This window comes from Mobula birostris, chromosome 5, assembly GCF_030028105.1.
Source record: "Mobula birostris isolate sMobBir1 chromosome 5, sMobBir1.hap1, whole genome shotgun sequence".
Classification (NCBI taxonomy): Eukaryota; Metazoa; Chordata; class Chondrichthyes; order Myliobatiformes; family Myliobatidae; genus Mobula; species Mobula birostris.
This window is the reverse complement of record NC_092374.1, coordinates 174,149,271-174,169,299: the sequence shown is the minus strand read 5'-3', so window position 1 is coordinate 174,169,299 and position 20,029 is coordinate 174,149,271. Positions and strand designations below refer to the sequence as shown.

At 41.8% G+C, this 20,029-nt stretch overlaps 1 protein-coding gene across 5 annotated transcripts in view; it reads right to left on the bottom strand.

The window, feature by feature from the left end:
- Positions 1-822: 822 nt before the first annotated feature.
- atp11a (ATPase phospholipid transporting 11A) overlaps positions 823-20,029 on the bottom strand; it is a 168,993-nt gene continuing 149,786 nt past the window's right edge. Inside the window, exons 29-30 of one of the 5 annotated variants that reach the window (XM_072258913.1) lie at positions 8,432-8,540; positions 1,659-1,746 (exon numbers count right to left, since the gene is read on the bottom strand). In XM_072258913.1, the coding sequence (XP_072115014.1) occupies positions 8,445-8,540 (96 nt within the window). In that variant the 3' untranslated portion in view covers positions 1,659-1,746; positions 8,432-8,444. Of the gene's footprint in view, positions 1,750-8,431; positions 8,541-18,512; positions 18,599-20,029 lie in introns of all 5 variants that reach the window. The other 4 variants (XM_072258915.1, XM_072258914.1, XM_072258911.1 and 1 more) reach the window with 4 other exon arrangements.

The window sequence follows — 20,029 nt, the reverse complement described above, 5'->3', positions numbered from 1 at the left end:
AGCAGGCCATTCGGGCTGTCCAGCAACCCACCTGTTTAACCCTAGCTTTAAACAGGGCAATTTACAATGACCAGTTAATTTACTAACAGTATGTCTTTGGACTGTGGGAGGAAACCAGGGTGCCCGGAGGAAATCCATGTGATTGCGGGGAGAATGTACAAACTCCTTGCAGATGGTGTGCTGGAATTGAATTCCCAACTCCGACGCCCCAAGCTGTAATAGTGCCGCACTAATTGCTATGCTAACGTGGCGCTCTTCCTTAATATTTTGGAAAGGAATGTCTATGGTATTGATATGGATTTCCGGAAACAATTTGAAGATATTGAATAACAACAAACAAATCATCAGAAAACAATATATGCAGCAACCAGTTGTTTCCTCAGGGGCACTGGGCTTCAAAGTGGCAACATTTTGCTTACTATTAATGTCTGTTCAGTTTTTATGATTTTGGGCTGTTGGCCCAATGGCTTTCTGGCTTTTTATTTTTAATCAGCTACCTTACATCTGTCCTAGTTGAGTGATCTAGTGCTAAATATTATCTCATAATGCTCCTGCAAAGTGTTTTGCAATAGCTGATGAAATATCAATGTGAGTTGTTAAATTAAATTAGGAAATCAAGATGGTGACCAGCCCGAATCTGTCTTTTAACCCGTATGGAGTATTCATGATTATTATAACCAGACAAAGAATCAAATGTTCCATAAGGTGTGAATTAGCAGTGAACTAACCAATATTGTAGACTGGCTCAATGTATGCTGTCCTAACATTAGGCTTAAAATACAAACTACTGCAATAAGGACCAGCATAGGGAGGCAAGTCAAGATTATAGGTCCCTGAATTAACATGTAGCTAATGTCATTTTAATGTAATAGCACCCCAGAAATTAAAGCAACCAGCAAACAGTTGCAATAATTAACATGGTAACAGCAAAATTGCAGTGACATTGGCTGATGTCACAAAGTTCCCTCTTCCATTCCTTCTGGACAAGGCTCAAAATGGCACTAGAGTTCATTTGCTGTTTGCATGAACCAATTAGAGACAGCAAATTAATAGCGATTTCTTGATGAACTGCAGAGAATTTTGCTTGCATAGAAAGTCAAAGTAAGCTTTATTAAAGGATGAATATAAAGGAACTTTGACAGACACGGTGAACAATAAACAAAACTTTCCTTCCATTGAAGTCCCCTTGTTGATAGGATGATGATCAATTTGTTGGATGTTACAATGCTTGAATATTACTGGATGACAAAGCGGAGTTCCGAAGAAAATGAAAGGATAATACAGTTGTGTAATGGCTCCAGCCACACAGTACCGGACTGTGTATTTTGTAGGACACACCAACCCAGGCAGAATATAGAATGTCATATTAATGTACACTTAATTTGAAAACTAATATGAACACTTAATATGAAAGTGGATCTTGAACCCAATCGTATTTGTTTTACTAAAACAAGAAATGATTAAACTCAAAATCAACAATATTCTCTTCTATACTGGCGTTTCCAGACCAGATCCAACAAACATAGAGCGAGGATTGGAAGGGCCGTCATTACCAGAATAGTCGAACGTTGATAGACTGTTACAATATTCATCCTCTGTCCAATATGTATGCGTCACCTTTCCTGAATTTAGATTAGAGAGAGGCTTTCCTTCTCCATGGGGTCTGTGCATGTTGTTTGTGTAGATGGAAGTCTGTGCAGGAGCAAGTGGGGTGAATTCTGACTTCTTGGATTTCCTTAGGATCTCCTGCTATCAAAGGAAATAATTTATTAGCTTTCTCATTAATAAAATGACAACACACTTAGTTCAAAAGTTGACGGAGCAATTACTGAAGAATGCAAGAGTAAGGCATTTCAAGCAAGGTTACCTCCTCAGTCAGATTCGTTCCTACACACCAACTCCTGAGATAACAGGGATCCCCTCTAAACCCAGCCAGACCAATCAACCTCCTCCTTGATTCCCCAGCCAAACTCCATAGACATCCCTGGTTTCCCTACCTCCATTCATCAGTAAACCTACTAATAATCATTAGTAGCACACTATAACCACATCAGGGCTGGGAAGCTGTAGTTTATAACAGGACCTTATGGCCCATGACTGCTCAAAGTTGCCCACTGCAGCCACCTGATCTAACCATAGAAGCAGCTCAGGAGACTCTAACCAGCTATCACAACCAATCACAGAAACTATTCATAAGAACACTAGAATAAGGAAAGAGGTCCAAAGGATAAATACTTAGGGCTGACACATCTGAGGGAAAGGGTTGGGATTTTTAATCATTACTATGACAATTGTGGTGTACTAGTGAATAGAACTCTATGGGTCTATTTTAAGTTATTTATTCATTTTTTAGGATCTCGGCATGTACTGCCCATCTTTAACTGTCCTTCAAGAAGTGCTTTCTGTTAGAAGTACTCTCACAGCACTGTTGGGGAGGGAGTTCCAGGGAGAACTCATGGCAATGAGGGACTGGCAATGTACAGTGGATTCCAGTTAACTGGGTCATCAGTTAATCAACAGCTTATTTGGGACGACTCGTAAAGAACAAAAACTAATCGAGAAAATAGCTGGGATTCGCTTCATTTATTTGGGACACCATGCCATTTCACCGGGACGGGAGACTGTTGCCAAACTAGTGTCAGTGGTTTGCACTTGTGTGGCCGTTAGAACAGACCGTAGTTAGAGCACACAGTTTTAAACAGCGAGAGTTGTATGCGTTCTGTCGTTGATAGTTGGTGAGCACTAAGATAATTTGAGACTGTTTTGCTCCACTGTGGTTCAAGCATTAAGGCTTGGAGATACCGGAAACAGCTGGGAGTGAAAATGAAGCTATTCCAGTACTTCAACAAGTTAGGAACTATGAAGAATTTGAAGGTATCTGCAATCATCTTGAATGTTACAATGAAAATGAAAATTTGGGGGATGCAATTGTCAAAAAAATTACAAAGTTTGTAGTATGAAGACAGTCCATTATCTGCACCAAGTGCCTGTGCTGATTTTGTTCATTTACAGTCAATCAAAAGAACACAGTAGTGTACACTGAATGAATTCTTCTGATGACAACTATTAGGAACTAATATACAGTTTTATAGTACTGTAGAGGTATTACTAGTGTTCTAATTTGTTGTGTATTTCATATAAATACATAAAATTGTTACTCGGTTAAAAGGTAGTTTGTCTTTTTTTATATATCTTTTTAACTATTTGCATGAAACCGGCTAATTGGGGCAGCCACTTAATTGGGTCAAAATGAACTGGTCCAGATGTGTCGCAATGAACTGGAATCCTCTGTATTTCCTAGTCAGAATAGTGTACTACTTCAGAGCGCCCTGTAGATGGCAGTGTTTCCATGCACCTGCTGTTCTTCATTGTGGTAAGAATTTTAGAAGATGGTGTCTGCCTGGGTAAGTAATTGCACAGACTGCAGTCACCGTACACTGACAAAAGCAATGAGCCTTTATGGTGATGGGTCAGGATCAGGAACCCACTAACCAGGCTGCTTGGTTCCAGTTCCTGAGAAATGCTGGAGCTGTACCCATCCAAACAACCATAGCACAGTTCACCGTGCTCCTGTGGATTACGGTGAGGCTTAAGGATGTTACGTGATCAGTCACTCGACACAGGTTATGCAGTCTCTGTCTTAATCACGTGTCTGGTCCGGTTGTGTTTACGGGCCAACAACACTGTGGTGCAGGCTGTGGGTTCAGTAGGGGTGTCAACCTTTGGTTCGGGGGAAAGGAAGAGGCCTTTAAATGAAGATCTTCCCCAAATCCTGGTCATCTGAAAGCTCCAGCATTAATGGGCTAGATGCCCACAGCCTCTCCTTTCCGTCATTCCCTCTATTGCGTTTGTTAGTGGTCGGGCAGCAGTAACAGTGAAGGCAGCAAATGCTAACAAATTGGAAAGCACTGCAAACCCCGTTCAAATGTTAGAGGAGGCAAAAGAGTTCTTTCAGAATAGTGACCGATACTGTTCCGTATGTCATCAGGATCACTGTGTCAATAGGCTCTTTGTGTCGATATATTGGAAAGAGGCTATATGTAGAAAGGCAAGTCACTTCTGGCCTTCATCATGGAAATCTAGTCTGTCTAGGGTTATAGAGAACAATGTGTCAGGAAGAAATTTGTGCTTCCTGCAGGATAGAGAGGGCTTACCTGAATAATCTGCTATGTTTGCAAATAGTCATCAGAATCTTATTCAATTAGTCAAGATATTCGGCTAGTAATGGACAACTTGTTTGATAAAGCCTATGCCTTGTACAGCATTCTGCTCTGTGGATAAGCATTCCACTCAGTCAAATCCTCATCTTTCTCCAGTTATTCTATCAAAAGTATTCAGAGGGCCTTGACTCCTCCTCATGCATGAGGTGGGGAATGAAAACTTGCATTCCGCTAATAGCCCTGACAAAAAAACAGGCAGTGATGTCAATACACTGCTCCAAGGCTAACGCGGTGGCATTTCCAGATGATGTCACATTGTGACAGCCACTCCAGTGACCTGTAGGGGCCTCAAACAATACTTCTCGGTGATGGCAATTTACAAAGGGTGCTCTGCTGAGGAGCTGGAATCCTACTCAGCTTTAAGTACATCGAAACATCTCAATGTTTGAAAGTAGAAACCACAAACTACACTGTTAAATTAAAATTACTGCCTTTAACCATTACTGGTGACAGATCTTCTAGTAAACTAAATTCCTACAATACTTCTGGCACAGTGAAAAGAACAGCACAAGGCCAGCACAAGTGATTCTAACTTCCTGATATAATCTTCAAAATGAATTGCAATTGTTTTTTTTTTTTGGCTAATCTGACTTGATCAAATCCAGTGGAGAAACCTGTTTAAGCAGAGCCTGAAGATCTGTAGAAGTAAGGGACAGAGTCATAATGTTTTATAGCATAGAAACAGCCTCATGTTCCTTTTAAACCTTTACCCCCACCTTAAATCTATGTCCACTGTCTCTGGTGTTAGACTCCTCTACCTGGGGAAAAACATTGTGGGCATCCATCTCATCTTTGCCCTTCAGGATTCTTATGCCTCTATAAGGGTACCCCTTAGCCTCCTACACTCAAGGGGGAAACTGTCCCAGCCTCTCCTTCTAACTCAAGCATTCCAATCTTGGTAACACCCTCCTCTACCTTTTATAAACCTTTTTCAGTTCAAACACATCTTTCCCATAGCAGGACTACCGGAACTGTACTCAGTAGACCTAGTGTGGTCCCACTAACAACTTGTACTGTTGTAAGGTGACATCTGAATTCTTGTACTCAATATCCTACTCAACTGTGTCACCACTTTCTGGGCACTATGTAGCTGCAGCCCAGGTTTCACCCAGTTTCTATGATCCTCTCAGAGGCTTTATCATGTATTGTGCATGTCATGCCCTAGTTTAACTTGCCAAAATGCCACGTGCTGTTCTTCAGACCATTTCCCCACTTGATCTAGATCCTGCTTAAAACTTCACTGTCCACTACACTACCGATTTCGGTGATATCAGTAAACTTACTATCCACACTAACAACATTATCTCCTTGATCTTGCTCACTAATGACATCTCATGGACTTTGAGGCCTTCCTAAATACTTGTTTGAGCACTTTCCTGTTACCTTTATATTCTACAAGGTTCCAGTCCAAAATTTTACATATACTTTAATTTCCTAAATTTAGAACTTTTCGGGTCATCCAAAGTTCCCTCGTCTTACCTAGCTCCTTTCTGGAACAAGACAATTCTGAACTACACCCAGCTGTTCCTTAAACGATTCCAACATGTCAGGTGTGGACTTGTCCAATGGCTACTGCTCCCAATGAACACCCTCAGCTCCTGTCTTATCCTGTCACAATTTGACCTCCCAGTAAGATATGACTTTATCTTTACTACCTTAAATATGAAGAGTTGTGGTTAAATTCTCAAAATGTTCACTCACTAACAGGCCTGTCACATTTTCCAAAACAAGGTTTTCTCCTCTAGCTGGACTCTACTGTTGGACACACTAAAAAAAAAAATCCTGCCCCATCTAAGCCTCTTGTATTAAGAATTCTGTTGTTTTCACACCATTCCATAATCTATCTACATATCTGTTCCTCCTCCTCTCTGTGCCTATTGGGAGCCTGTAGTACAATCTTATCAGCATAACTGCACCTTTCTTATTTTGGAGCTGCACTCAAATTGCCCCTGTAGATGAGTTCTCCAGTACGTCCTACAGTGACATTCTCCCTCGTCAGTAGTGCAACCCCTCCACGTCATTTTATCATGTCTAAGACAACACAAACTAGGACCATCAAAGAATACAGTAGGCTACAGATATGGGCAGAGAAGTCTCCGGTGGTGTTTAATCCAAGCAAGTGCAAGGTGTAATACTTTGGACGGTCTAATGAAGGAGGAATGGTAGACCCCTTCATAGCACTGAAGTACAGAGTGATCATGAGGTCTATGTCCATAGTTCACTGAAAGTGGATAACGTGCTACAGGAGGAGTTTGACGTGCTTGCCTTCATTGGCAGGAGTGTTGAGTATAAAAGTAAAGCAAGTCATACTGCAGCTCTGTAGAACTTCAGTCAGATATGCACTTGGAGAGGTTGAGCAGGTTGACACATTATTCACTGGAGAATAGGAGAATGAGAGTGATCGTATAGATGTGTCTAAAATAATGAGGCACATAGTAGGGTGAGGGCACGCAGTCTTTTTCCCAGGACAAGGATTTAAGAACTGGTAGGGATAGTCTGAACGTGAGAGGGAAAAGGTTTTATTGCAGTCTGAGGGTTAACTTTGTCACACAGTGGGTGGTTGGTCTATGGAATAAGATGCCAGAGGAAGTGATAGAGGCAGCTACATTAACAACATCTAAACAGCACTTGGAGAGATACATGGATGGAAAAGGTTTTATTCAAATATGGCCAAACATAAGCAAATGGGACTAGTTCAGATGGAAGTCTTGGTCAGCCTGCTTCTGTCTTGTGTGACTCTACATCTCTATCCTCTCATTTCCCATCTGGGATGTCAAGAACCCTGCCTCTTGTACGTCAATTTGCACACTGTTTGAGACAACTTTCCCCAGACACACACCAGCGAGTATTGGCCCAGAGCTCCTTTCATTGCCAGGATCATTCTCATACACCTCCTCTAGACCCTCTCCAATACCAGCACAACCTTTCTTAGCTATAGGGCCCAAAAACTGCTCACAATACTCAAATGTGGTCCAACCAATGCCTTATAAAGACTCAGTATGGGCTGTCAAAATGCAAAGAAGCTTCAAGGGGATAATAAATGGGGTAAATGAATAGGCAAGAAACCAGCAGATGGAATATTATGTGGAAAAAGAATATGTCACTAACTTTGGTTTAAAAAAAGGCAGAATATTTTCTTTCAAATGGAACGAGGTTGAAAAGTATCAGTAGGACAGATCTGGGAAACCTTGTACATGAATCACTTAAAAATGATCATTCCCAGCGGAAATTGGCCCTTACTGCAGAAGTGCCCGGGTACAGAAAGAGAATCAATTTATTCCAGTTCTGGTTTGGGTTGTATTTAGATTGCTGCATACTGTTGGGTCTCCCAAGCTAAAGAACAGACTTGAAACAGAAGGGACAGTAGAGGTACGGCAAATTATGGGTTTGTAACACGGATAGAGATTATGTGGATAGGACCTAAACCCTATTGCGTTTAGTAGAATAAGTAATCATCTTCTTAAAACGTAGAAGATTCTTACTACCTCCTTACCTACCTGTAGAATCCTGTAGTTTCCCTAGTTAGGTGTCTAAAATCAAGGGTCACAGTCTCAATATAAGGCGTTGGCTGCTCAGGACAGACATAAGCAACTTCTTCATTCAGAGGTCAGTGAATCCTTTAGGTTTCCTACCTAAGAGGGTTGTATTTGCTCAGTCACAGGGAATGCAACACAAACATCAACAGATTATTAGACAGAAGGCAATCAATGGAAATGAGGTAGTGAGGTAAAAGATTAGCCATGATATTACTGAATGATGGAGCAGCACAAGGGGTGAATGGGCTGCTTCTGCTTCTACTAATCATGTTTTTAAGAAACTCCAGTCAAGGTTGTGAGTTGCATTATATGGTGAACTCTCTAGGTATTTCACCATCAATCATATTTACTTTGGTAAGTAGATCACACACAAAACGCTGGAGGAATGTCCCCTTGTTTGTGACTGGGAAGCAGATGCTTCTTTTTCCGGGCGGTACATTCTTCCATCATTTATCCCAAAAATTTCACCATCTTGTCAGGACCAGGAAGATCCAAATCTAGTTTAACTGGATTTGGGCTTATTTCTTTTGACTTAGAAGAAATTTTCTAGAAAGATATTGGCTCGTTGGCCTTTTAAAGACTTTGAGCAGGACTGAATTCCCTCTAACACAGTGAATAAGCAGGAAAATATGCAAATTGGAAAATGAGAAGTAACTAAAAATGTGTGGCTATTACCTAACATTTTACATTACGCCTCAGCGGTTGAATTCGCGTTCCAAAGAGGTGTCTGTACGTTGTTTTCAGAGCCTATTGTAACACTGCCAGCTTTATCTCTGAGCATTTCCTGCAATGAGGAGGGGAAACTCCTTACAACTTAAGAAGATGTTGGTTTTAAACAGGTGAAAATCCCCTCCAGTGTAATTCAATTTATAATTTCAATTCATCATTCACTTTTGTTTAATCAATCCCAGTGAATAAATACAAAATATACCAACCCCCATTGGAACACTTGAATGTAACAGGTGGAAGATAATGTTCAAACCAGTATAGTTATCACAGGTCAGTAAAGCTCAACATGGAAATTCCAGGTGCTCCAAACCATTGCAGCAAACTTTCTTCCACTGAACACCTGATGAAGTCCTCACTGAATCACAGAACATTTTGATAAGGTTCATGCACAATTTGTACAATGATTTCACACTGACTATATAAACACTAAATGCTACCTCAGCCAAATGATTCATTGTGCATTTTAACCCCCACTCCATTTATACACATGCCTTTCCTTATCTAAATACTAAATATAATTATTTGCCCATCTTTAACTTGTACATACAGAGTATAAGAAGTACACTTTTTTGTATGGTACCTATCGCGAATCAACAATATATCAGAGAATGGTAACAATGCGATTTTGCAGTTACTTTTACAGTTCGGGTAGTCCAAGTGCAAATTGTAATCTCCAAGATCCTCCGCACAGAAATGTGACATAACCACATGGATAATGATTTAGAGATTATCCTCTCAGGCAGTCCTTTGGGTTGTGTGAATTCTCAGGTCACCGATGAGACCAGTGTGAGAGCCATGGACCCATGATCATCTGATGGGACAGGTGATGCCGGATTGCCGGATAGGATGGGTATTTTTTATGGTTGTGCACACCTTCCATTGTTTAAATGGGCTTCTACATGCTTTTCAATGGAACAATTTATTAGACTAGATTCAACTTTATTATCACTGTGCCGAGTATAGATACAAAGCCAATGAAATGCAGTTAGCATCTGACCAGAAGTGCAAAGAATAGTGTTATTTACAAAATAACTGCGAATTTTATAGCATGCTGAATGCCTTCCTTCACTTTGAACAACCAAAAGAGAGATGATCTAGTCCTTCTGCACAATATGCAATTTTGTATATTCACCTGGGAAAGTCTACCTACTCGATTAATTGGGGAAATCGTCTTCGGATGCCTACATTTCAGTTGAACTTAACCATACTCATTTCCTAAAGCATACCCTGATGTGGGATGAAGCTACCAACAGGATCCTTCACAATGCCTCTGGCTTCACTAATGGCCGACTATAGATCCCAATACAGCAACAGAAACTACTGGAGACACCACCCCATCTCCCAGCCAGGAAATCTGCATCAGAATGAACCTGGCACAAGTGTCGTGGCCCCAATAAAGTCAAAGAGGAGTGGCACACTTTTGCAGTCAGCTTTGCAGAAAGCATCACATAGGTATTAGCGGCCACATCAAGCATTTTCTGTTGTTTGCCCATGAAAAGCAAAAAACACCCCATGGGATAATGCTATGTGATCCTAAAAGTTTGACGTTGCAAAGTAAATTTATTATTAGAGTTATTATTAGTTTATTATGTACTATCCTGAGATTAATTTTCTTGCAGGCATTCTCCGTAGAACAACAAATCAATGAGAAATTACACACAACAAATACTAACAAACAACCAATGTGCAAAATATGACAACCTGTGAATAAATAACACTGGGAACAACTGTTGTAGAATTCTTGTAAGGGAGTCTACAGTTTGTGAATCAGTTCAGAGTTGAGGTGAGTGAAGTTATCCATTCTGGTTCAGAAGCCTGATAATAACTGCTCCTGAACCTGGTGGTGTGGAACCTGAGGCTTCTGTACCTCCTTCCTGATGGCAGCAGCAGGAAGAGACCATGGATTGGATGGTGGGTTCCTTCATGCTAGAAGCTGCTTTCTTGTGGCAGATTTGCTCAATGGTGGGGAGGGCCTTGCCTGTGATGGACTGGGCTGTATCCACCTCTTTTTGTAGGATCTTTTGTTTAAATCCAGATTCCTAGTATATTGCCTTGATGCCACAGATTTAAGCTAATGAACCACGTCAAGAACTGATCCCTGTGGCACATTTCTCACATGCCTCCAGTCTGAGAAACAATATTCAACCATCGCTCTCTGCTTCCCATCATACCAATTACAAATCCAATTATTGTCTCTCTCTGGATCCAATGCAATCTAACCATCTAAACTAACAAAGTCTCATGAAAACAATCTTTCCCTCAACATCAGCAAACAAAAGGAATGATCATTGACTTCAGGACAGGGTGTGTGTGTTGGGGGGGCGGGTAAGGAGAGGGCATAAACTCCTGTTTACATCAACAGTGATGAGGTTAAAAGTGTTGAGAGCTTCAGGGTCCTGTAAGTGAACATGACCAGTAGCCTGACCTGGTCCGACCACATTGACACCAGTCAAGACCGCTCGCCACCATGGTCAAAAAAGCTCACTAGCACTCCCACTTCCTCAGGAGGCTAAAGAAATTTGGCACGTCCCCTTTGACCCCCACCAATTTATATTGATGCACCATAGCAAGAATTTCATCTGCATGCACCACAGCTTGGTATGGCTCATGACAGCATGAAAACGCAGAGAACTGTGGGCACAGCTCACCACATGGCAACCAGAGATGATCTTGGTCAGGGTCTGTGTATGTTCACCTCAATGTGCTTTAAGGTCAACAATTCCTACTCACAGCACAAGACATCATCACTCACTGCCACAAGTCCATAAGATATGGAAGCGGAAATAGGCCATTCGGCCCATTGTGTCTGTTCTGCCATTGAATCATGGCTGATTTCTTATTCAACCCAATACTCTTACCTCTCCCCGTAACCCTTAACCCTCTTACCATTCAAGAACCTATCATTCACTGCTGAAATACACCCAATAGCAGCCTTTGCAGACCTTTGTGACAAGGTATTCCACAGGTTCACCACCCCCTGGTGAAGAAATTCCTCCTCATCTCAGTTTAACAGGTTGTTTCTTCATTCTGATGCTGTGCTCTTGGACCATGGACTCTCATCTCCACAGAAATACCCTCAGCACTGTAGCCTCTAGGAAACCTCTTACTTTTAATATACCCTCTTGCCAGATCTATTTCTCTTACGTCCTCCTGATTTCTCTCATGTCCCTCTATATTTCTTATGATCATCAATGGTTTCACCTGATCCCAGTTGCCTAAACCCTATGTATGCCTCCTTTTTCCTCATCAGAGCCTTAAAATCTCTCTTCAACCAGGATCTTCTAATCTTGTCAGCCTTGCCCTTCACCCTAGCAGGAACATGCCGTCCCACTTGATATCACACATAAAAACCTCTCATTTACCACTCATCCTTTTTACCAGCAAACATCGAAATAGCCAAGCAGGTTATTAATGTACCTCAGCTATGCTTGCAGAGTGGCTTCAAATTGCCTAAACCTGCCTGCATGTGTTCCTCATACTGTCCGCCTGAGCTTGGCATTGAAAAATGGTACCGACTGCTGCACAAATCCACTTAACAACACAATCTCAGAGCGGGCTGCAAAAAAGCTGTGAACAGTTGAAGTCTGAAGAGAAAGGGCAAACCAACAGTAACTACAACTAAAATTTATAACACTCTCCAACAAAGTAAAAGTAAATCTTAATACAGTAGATTCTATAAGTACATTTCAGAGAAATAGCTTATCCAGGAAAGAATAGGGTCCCTTGTGTGGATGGCTATGTGTGGAGTCAAGGGAGATGTCTTAAGCAAATACTTCTCATCTATATTTGGAATGGGAAAAGGGTATGGAAGTTAGTAATTCAGGGAAGAGAACTGTGACATCTTGAAATATATCAATATTACAAACAAGGAGGTGCTGGTACGATTGAGGCACATAAAGGTGAATAAATCCCCACGGCCTGATGAAGTGTTTCCTGTAATATTGTGGGAAGAAAGGGAAACAATTGCTGGGGCCCCGGCAGAGATAACCGTATCTTACCTAGCCATTGGGGTAGCAGTACCAGAGACTGGAGGTTGGCTAATTTTCTAACTTTAATTAAGGAGGTCTGCAAAGGCAAACCACATAACTTCAGGCCAGTAAGCTTAACATATGTGGTGGGAAAGTTACTGGAGGGGATCCTGAAAGGCAGGATCTATCTGGAAGGGCAAAGACTGATTACAGATAGTCAGTATGGCTTTATGTGTGAGATATCATGGTCTTAACAAATTTTATTTCCTTTTTTTTTTTAAAAAAAGAGGTGTTATGGTGACCGAGAAGATTGGCAAGGTAGGGTGGTAGATACTATCTACGTAGAAGGCTTTTGAGAAGCTCCTGTCTGGCAGGCTGGTCTGAAAGGAGTGGTCACCTGGGATTCGGGCTGAGGTACTGGAGCTAATGGAATAAAAAGGGGGTCAGAGAGTGCTGTAGTCGAGTTTTCTTCTTCAGATTAGAGACTTGTGAAAAGCAGAATGACTAAAAGGCAGTAAGTCATAGGAGCTTAACCATTCGGCCCATTGAGTCTGCTCTGCCATTCAATCATGTCTGATTTACTTTCTCTCCCAATAACAGCAACACTTAAAAGACATTTGGATAGGTTCACAGATAGGAAAGATTTAAAGGGTTGTGAGCCAAATGCAGGCAACAGGGACTAACTCAGGAAAGTGCCTTTGGTATGAACAAGTTGGGATGAAAGGTCTATTTCCATGTTGGACGTGGGCAGCTCTCCTCCACTTTAATCCCTAGATGTGTATTCCTCACGGTGACTGTGGCTCAATGCAATTTGTCACCTCCAATTGGAACTTCATGGTTTCCATCATCTACATCTACATGTACCTGGAGTATGATGGAATGCCTTCCTCTTACATCAATGAATACAGTGCCAACTCTCAAGACCATGACATTATCCAGAATGAAGCAGCCCGCTTGACATCTCAGCTACCATCTTAAAACATTCATTCCATCCATCAGCAGTTCCTATGGCTACAGTGTGTTACATCTAAAAAAAAGGACCTACAGTTATTTGCTCAAGCCAGTCTGACAGCATATCCCATACCCGCAGCCTCTACAACCAAGAAGAATAAGGACAGTACATTCTTGGGAACACACCTGTGGATCTACCTTCAGGTCACACATCTTGGGACATAATCTACCTTAAATAGGACTCTGGTGGCTCACCTTCACATCGGCTCCAACACCTCCACACTCCCATTTTCCCTCGATTACAGTATGTGAATGGTGGCCGATTAGAAAAAGTGGAGGTGCAACGAGACCTGGGTGTCATTATACACCAGTCATTGAAAGTGGGCATGCAGGTACAGCAGGCGGTGAAAAAGGCGAATGGTATGCTGGCATTTATAGCAAGAGGATTCGAGTACAGGAGCAGGGAGGTACTACTGCAGTTGTACAAGGCCTTGGTGAGACCACACCTGGAGTATTGTGTGCAGTTTTGGTCCCCTAATCTGAGGAAAGACATCCTTGCCATAGAGGGAGTACAAAGAAGGTTCACCAGATTGATTCCTGGGATGGCAGGACTTTCATATGAAGAAAGACTGGATGAACTGGGCTTGTACTCGTTGGAATTTAGAAGATTGAGGGGGGGGATCTGATTGAAATGTATAAAATCCTAAAGGGATTGGACAGGCTAGATGCAGGAAGATTGTTCCCGATGTTGGGGAAGTCCAGAACGAGGGGTCACAGTTTGAGGATAAAGGGGAAGCCTTTTAGGACCGAGATTAGGAAAAACTTCTTCACACGGAGAGTGGTGAATCTGTGGAATTCTCTGCCACAGGAAACAGTTGAGGCCAGTTCATTGGCTATATTTAAGAGGGAGTTAGATATGGCCCTTGTGGCTACGGGGGTCAGGGGGTATGGAGGGAAGGCTGGGGCAGGGTTCTGAGTTGGATGATCAGCCATGATCATAATAAATGACGGTGCAGGCTCGAAGGGCCGAATGGCCTACTCCTGCACCTATTTTCTATGTTTCTATGTAACATAGAACATAGAAAGCCTACAGCACAATACAGGCCCTTTGGCCCACAAAGCTGTGCCGAACATGTCCTTACTTTAGAAATTACCTAGGGTTATCCATTGCCCTCTATTTTTCTAATGTAACATTCATGTCGCGCCAAAAGTTGCAACATAGGTGAACAGCATAATGAAGAACATTTTAAATATGCTTGCCTTCGTAGCCTGGGGCATTTCTACGTAACATTAGTTAGACTAAATTTGGAGTATTACAAGCAGTTCTGGTCACCACATGACAAGAAGGAATCAATGGAGAAAATGCAGATGAGATTCACTGGCATGTTGTTTGGAATGGAGTGATGTTGTAAGGAGAGACAGTTTGATGCAGAGGGGAGGTTTATAAAATTATGAGGAGCATAGGATACTACAGAGCCCTCAGCCCACGAGGTTCTGCTGAACATTCAACTCACTCTAAAATCAATCTAAACCTCCTCTCCCACATAGCCCTCCATTTTTCTGTTATTTATATGCCTATCTAAGAGTTTCTTAAATGTCCATAATGTACCTGCCTCAACTACTACCCCTGGCAATACGTTTCATGCACCCAGAGTAGGTTCAAGGTGGGCCAGGAGAAATTTAAAGGAGATTTGAAGGCACTTTTTTCCACTCAGAAGGTGGTGGTTACCAGTGAGCTGCCAGAATAGGTGGCAGAGGACTGGTGTGGCGAGTGGTGTACCACACACAGATAGGGAGGAGGGTACACTTAGGTACTGTGTTGATATTGATCAGTTTGTAACTTGGCAGACTGAATTTATTCCCAATGTGCTAGTTGATGCATTGTAGTAAGTCTAATGGGGATAGGACTCCCACTGTGAAAGGAGCGGTGAGAAACAGAGAGACCTTGTTATACAAGTTCACAGATCCCCGAAGGCGCTGCACAAGTAGACGACATGGTTCATAACACAGCACAGAAACAGACCCTTCAGCCCAACTTGTCCACACAAACCAAGATACCTATCTACTTCGATTGCATTTGTCTACCTTGATTCAGAGCCCTCGACACATTTCCTGTCCTGTGTCAGTCCAAATGCCTTTGTAATTGTACCTGCTTCTATGACATTCTCTGGCAGCTCATTTCTCATACCTACCACCCTGTGTGGTAAAACTTACCCCCTCAGATATTCATAACTATTTTCCCTCTACCTTTAGATTCACTCACCTTGGAAAAAAGACTGTGATTATCTACTCCATCTATGCCCATCATCGTGCCGCCTCTGTTCAATCTATCTAATCGCTTCTTAGAACTGAAGTCCTCAGTCCAGGCAATATTCCTGTGGTTGTCTAATGAACCCTTTCTAGTTTAATCACATTATTCCTCTAACAAGGCAACCAGAAAAGCAGACCGTGCAGCCTGTACAACTTAACATGGCTTCCAGCTCAATGTCTCAGTCGATGAAAACAAACATACCACATGTTCTTCACCACTCTGTCTAACTGTGTCATTACTTTCAGAAAGCTATGCATGTGTACTACAATGTTTCACTGTTCAGTAATATTTTTCAGGACTCTGCATTCACTGTGTATATCCTGGCCTGGTTTAACTTCCCAAAATGCAGGGCTTCACACGTGTCTGAGTGAAATTCCATCAGTCATTCCCATATCCACTTCCCCAGTTGATGAAGATCCTCTTATAACCTTAGGTTGTAGCTTCCTTCACTCCATATAGGAGATGAAGGAGAGCAAGATGATACTGCCTCACAGACAAGAGAAAATCTACAGATGCTGGAAATCCGAGCAACACTCACAAGATGCTGGAGGAACTCAGCATGCCAGGCAGCATCTATGGAAAAGTGTACAGTCGATGTTTCAACACAAAACGTCGACTGTATGTATTGTTCTCCATAAATGCTGCCTGGCCTGTTGAGTTCTTCCAGCATTTTGTGTGTGCTGCCCCACAGAGCCGGGACGTAGAATCTAAGAGCATGGAAATCACGGTACAACTTAATAAAACTTTGGCCAGGCCACAGCCAGAGTACTGTGTGTAGTTTTGGTCAGTTTGCTATAGGTAGGACAAGGTGGTGCTGGAGAAGGTGGAGAGGATTTTGCCTGAGATAAAACATTTAATTTATGACGAGAGACAGGCAAGGCTGTGTTTGTTTCCTTGGATTAGAGAAAGGTGAGAGGAGGCCAGTTAGATAGATGTACAGATGTATGAGGTGTGATTGTGGAAAAGCTTTTCCACATAACAGAGATGTAGTTTTAAGGTGAGGAGTAATGGCACCAGAGGGAATTGGGGATCGTACCTGTTTTCATTCACAAGTTTGATGCAGTTATGAACACATTGCCTGGGTAACATGGTGGGGTGCACAACACTTCACAGTACAAGCAACCCGGGTTCAATTCCTGCCGCTGCCTGTAAGGAGCTTGTATCTACTCCCTGTGACCACGTGAGTTTTCTCCAAATGCTCCTGTTTCCTCGCACAGTCCAAAGACGTTCCGGTTGGTAGGCTGATTGGTCGTTGTAAATTGTCCCATGATTAGGCTAGGGTTAAATTGGGAGATCGGTTGGCTGCATGGCTCGAAGTGCTGGAGGGGTGTATCCTGCACCGGATCACAATAAAAAATAACAACAGGTGTGGGGAAAGTGGGAATGCTTAAGGTGCAAAACCATCAGCGAAGAGGATGAGTCTTCGGAATGGGAAGATCAAAGAGCTTGAGTAGAAGACAGGTTAAAATAGAAACGGGAACAGTTATGGAAATTCCATCATTGTGAAAAGGTGCAAGCAGAATACTGAACAGGGTGGCTGGGTGAGCCTCTACTCACAAGAATGAGAGCATCCACCCTGTTATCACCCTCAGAATCTGAAACGTTTCAATCACATTACCTGTGTGTCCAGTACAGGAACCAGGGAGACCGTTTCAGAACATTTAAGTTGATGAGGAAAATCTTCTTTCGGAGGATCTGAATTTTTATAGTTTTCTGTTCTAGAGGGCTGTGGTAAAAGATTCACTGAAAATATTTTAGGTGAATATTAACAAGGGATTTGAACTCAAAGGGGTCATGTGAAGGGGGGCAAGATGTGATGGGGCAGAGAGCCAGAATGTGCGGTTGAGACTAAGATAAGTTATGATCTTCTTGATACAAGATTGTTAATGTCATTTGCAGTACACGAGTGAAAAGGAGAACAAAATAACTGCTAATCGGAACCAATGCAGAACAAAAAAAACACAATAAGATAAAGAAAGCTTGAGTGGCCAATTGATCTCATCCAGGTCCTGGTTATACGTTCTGATCATCTGGAGATTGGATCTTTCACAAGTCATGCACTCCACACTCTGCAATTCATGGGGAAGAAAATTTCAAAAATTTACTAAAACTGCCTGAGAAAACTGAGGAGTAACCACCCTAGGAACATGCAATGAATAAAGCTCTACTATAATTAATTCTTGTACATTCATGTGAAGTATTGCCTTTAGCCTTCCCTGGCACTGCTTCAGTTTCCATCTATCAAAGCTTAAGATACTCCTTGAGGGAGAAGTGTCAACACAGAGATTGCATTTGTAGGGAAACATGATCTGCCAAGTTTTGTCGCACTAGGAACAGGCAATGAATGTGTCACCAACATTTAAAGGAAGGCTAGTTTGAAATGACAGTCAACCATCAAAGGGTTCATCAGTATTAGTCACCACCCTAACACAGTGCAAACATTAACTTCATCAGCATCAACTGCTTTCCAAATTTTCATTGCACCACCAAACATTCCTTGAAGTCAGTACTGGGAATCATTTCCTAGAAATACTCTTTGGATTGGGAATATCTCAAGCATGAAGGCTCTACAGCACAAAACAGCATATTCACACCAAATAATGAAAGGGAATATTGTGGATTTAGCACACTCTAAATAATTATTTGGTGGTTACAATTCAAATCATTGGCTCCCCCTATGTCTCTGTTAAAGCCACTACTGAATTATTTCTTCATTAAAATCTTAAGACATGCACTGACAGAAGTTACCACTGAAAAGCCATCTCTTGCACACATTGAAGTCAGAGAGAAGAGTCACCTTTTCCTTTAGAAGCTTAGACTGCTGGAAGTCTGGGAAAGCATAAAGACGGTAGACTGTTCAGCAGTAAGGTATTTTCGCTTTGTCTGCAATTTTCCCGATGAAAATAGGATATGAAAACCCAATATCCATTGACAAACGGCAAAGGTTGGGCAGTAGATAAAAAGAGAAAGCACAAGGAGAGAAAGACAAGGGAGAAAGCTTGTTAAAGGCTCTATAGAGGAACCCAAAAATATTTAAAATTTAGCACATTCAGGACACTGGATACATTTACAGACAAGTGCATAATGCAAATACAAATCTCTGTACGACAAATACAGTAACTTGTACTTAAGGCATGCAGAAAGCTGTGCACTCCACATTGCAAAATCATGAACGTGTAGGGATTTCTTTCATATACACAAACCCATTTACAAACTGTGAAGAAATCTGGGCACAAAATATTGTCGAATTGTTAATAGTTCCCAGAACTAATGTTTTGAAATTGTTATACATTCTTTCTAAAAATCAGTTCATTCAAATGAAAAATATCCTCTGTTCAGAAAACAAAACGATCACTCCGTAAGAATGACAGAGAGGCAACTGTGTTGGTATATTAAAAACTACGGTCTGGACAAGGACAATATATATCCAAATGTTTGTCTACACAGAGCTAGTTTCTAATATGAGAAGGAAAAGACATGCACAAGGTTGTGAGGTGTAGACTGTGATATTTTGAAATGCTTTTCAAGGTTTAACAACATAAACTCTACAATGGCACTGAGAAAGTCAAGCTCCATTTCATGGGGGAAGAGATGGAGGCTGACACAATGAAGATGAGGAAGAGAGCAGATCCTTAGAAGAATCCCAAGTAATATCATGAAGAGAGGAGTGAAGCTAATATCAGAGAGACACTAGACAACAAAAAAGGTACCACAGATGATGGCTTGGATAATGATGTCCAATTCAGTAGGCTCCTTCACAAGAAGGGATAATACACAAGTTACATGCAATTTTATTCATGACTCCAGAGCAGTTTTGATGTGGGAAAGAGAGAAAGACCTGCTTTCAATGTGTCTCCAAATTTGAGGAAGGACATTCTTGCTATGGAGGGAGTGCAGTGTAGGTTCACTGGGTTAATTCCCGGGATGGCGGAAATGTCATATGTTGAAAGATTGGAGCGACTGGGCTTGTATACACTGGAATTTAGAAGGATGAGAGGGGATCTGATTGAAACATAGAAGATTATTAAGGGATTGGACACGCTAGAGGCAGAAAACAGGTTTCCAATGTTGGGGGAGTCCAGAACCAGAGGCCACAGTTTAAGAATAAGGGGTAGACCATTTAGAATGGAGTTGAGGAAAAACTTTTTCACACAGAGGGTTGTGGATCTGTGGAATGCTCTGCCTCAGAAGGCAGTGGAGGCCAATTCTCTGGATTCTTTCAAGAAAGAGTTAGATAGAGCTCTTAAAGATAGCGGAGTCAAGGGATATGGGGAGAAGGCAGGAACGGGGTACTGGTTGTGGATGATCAGCCAT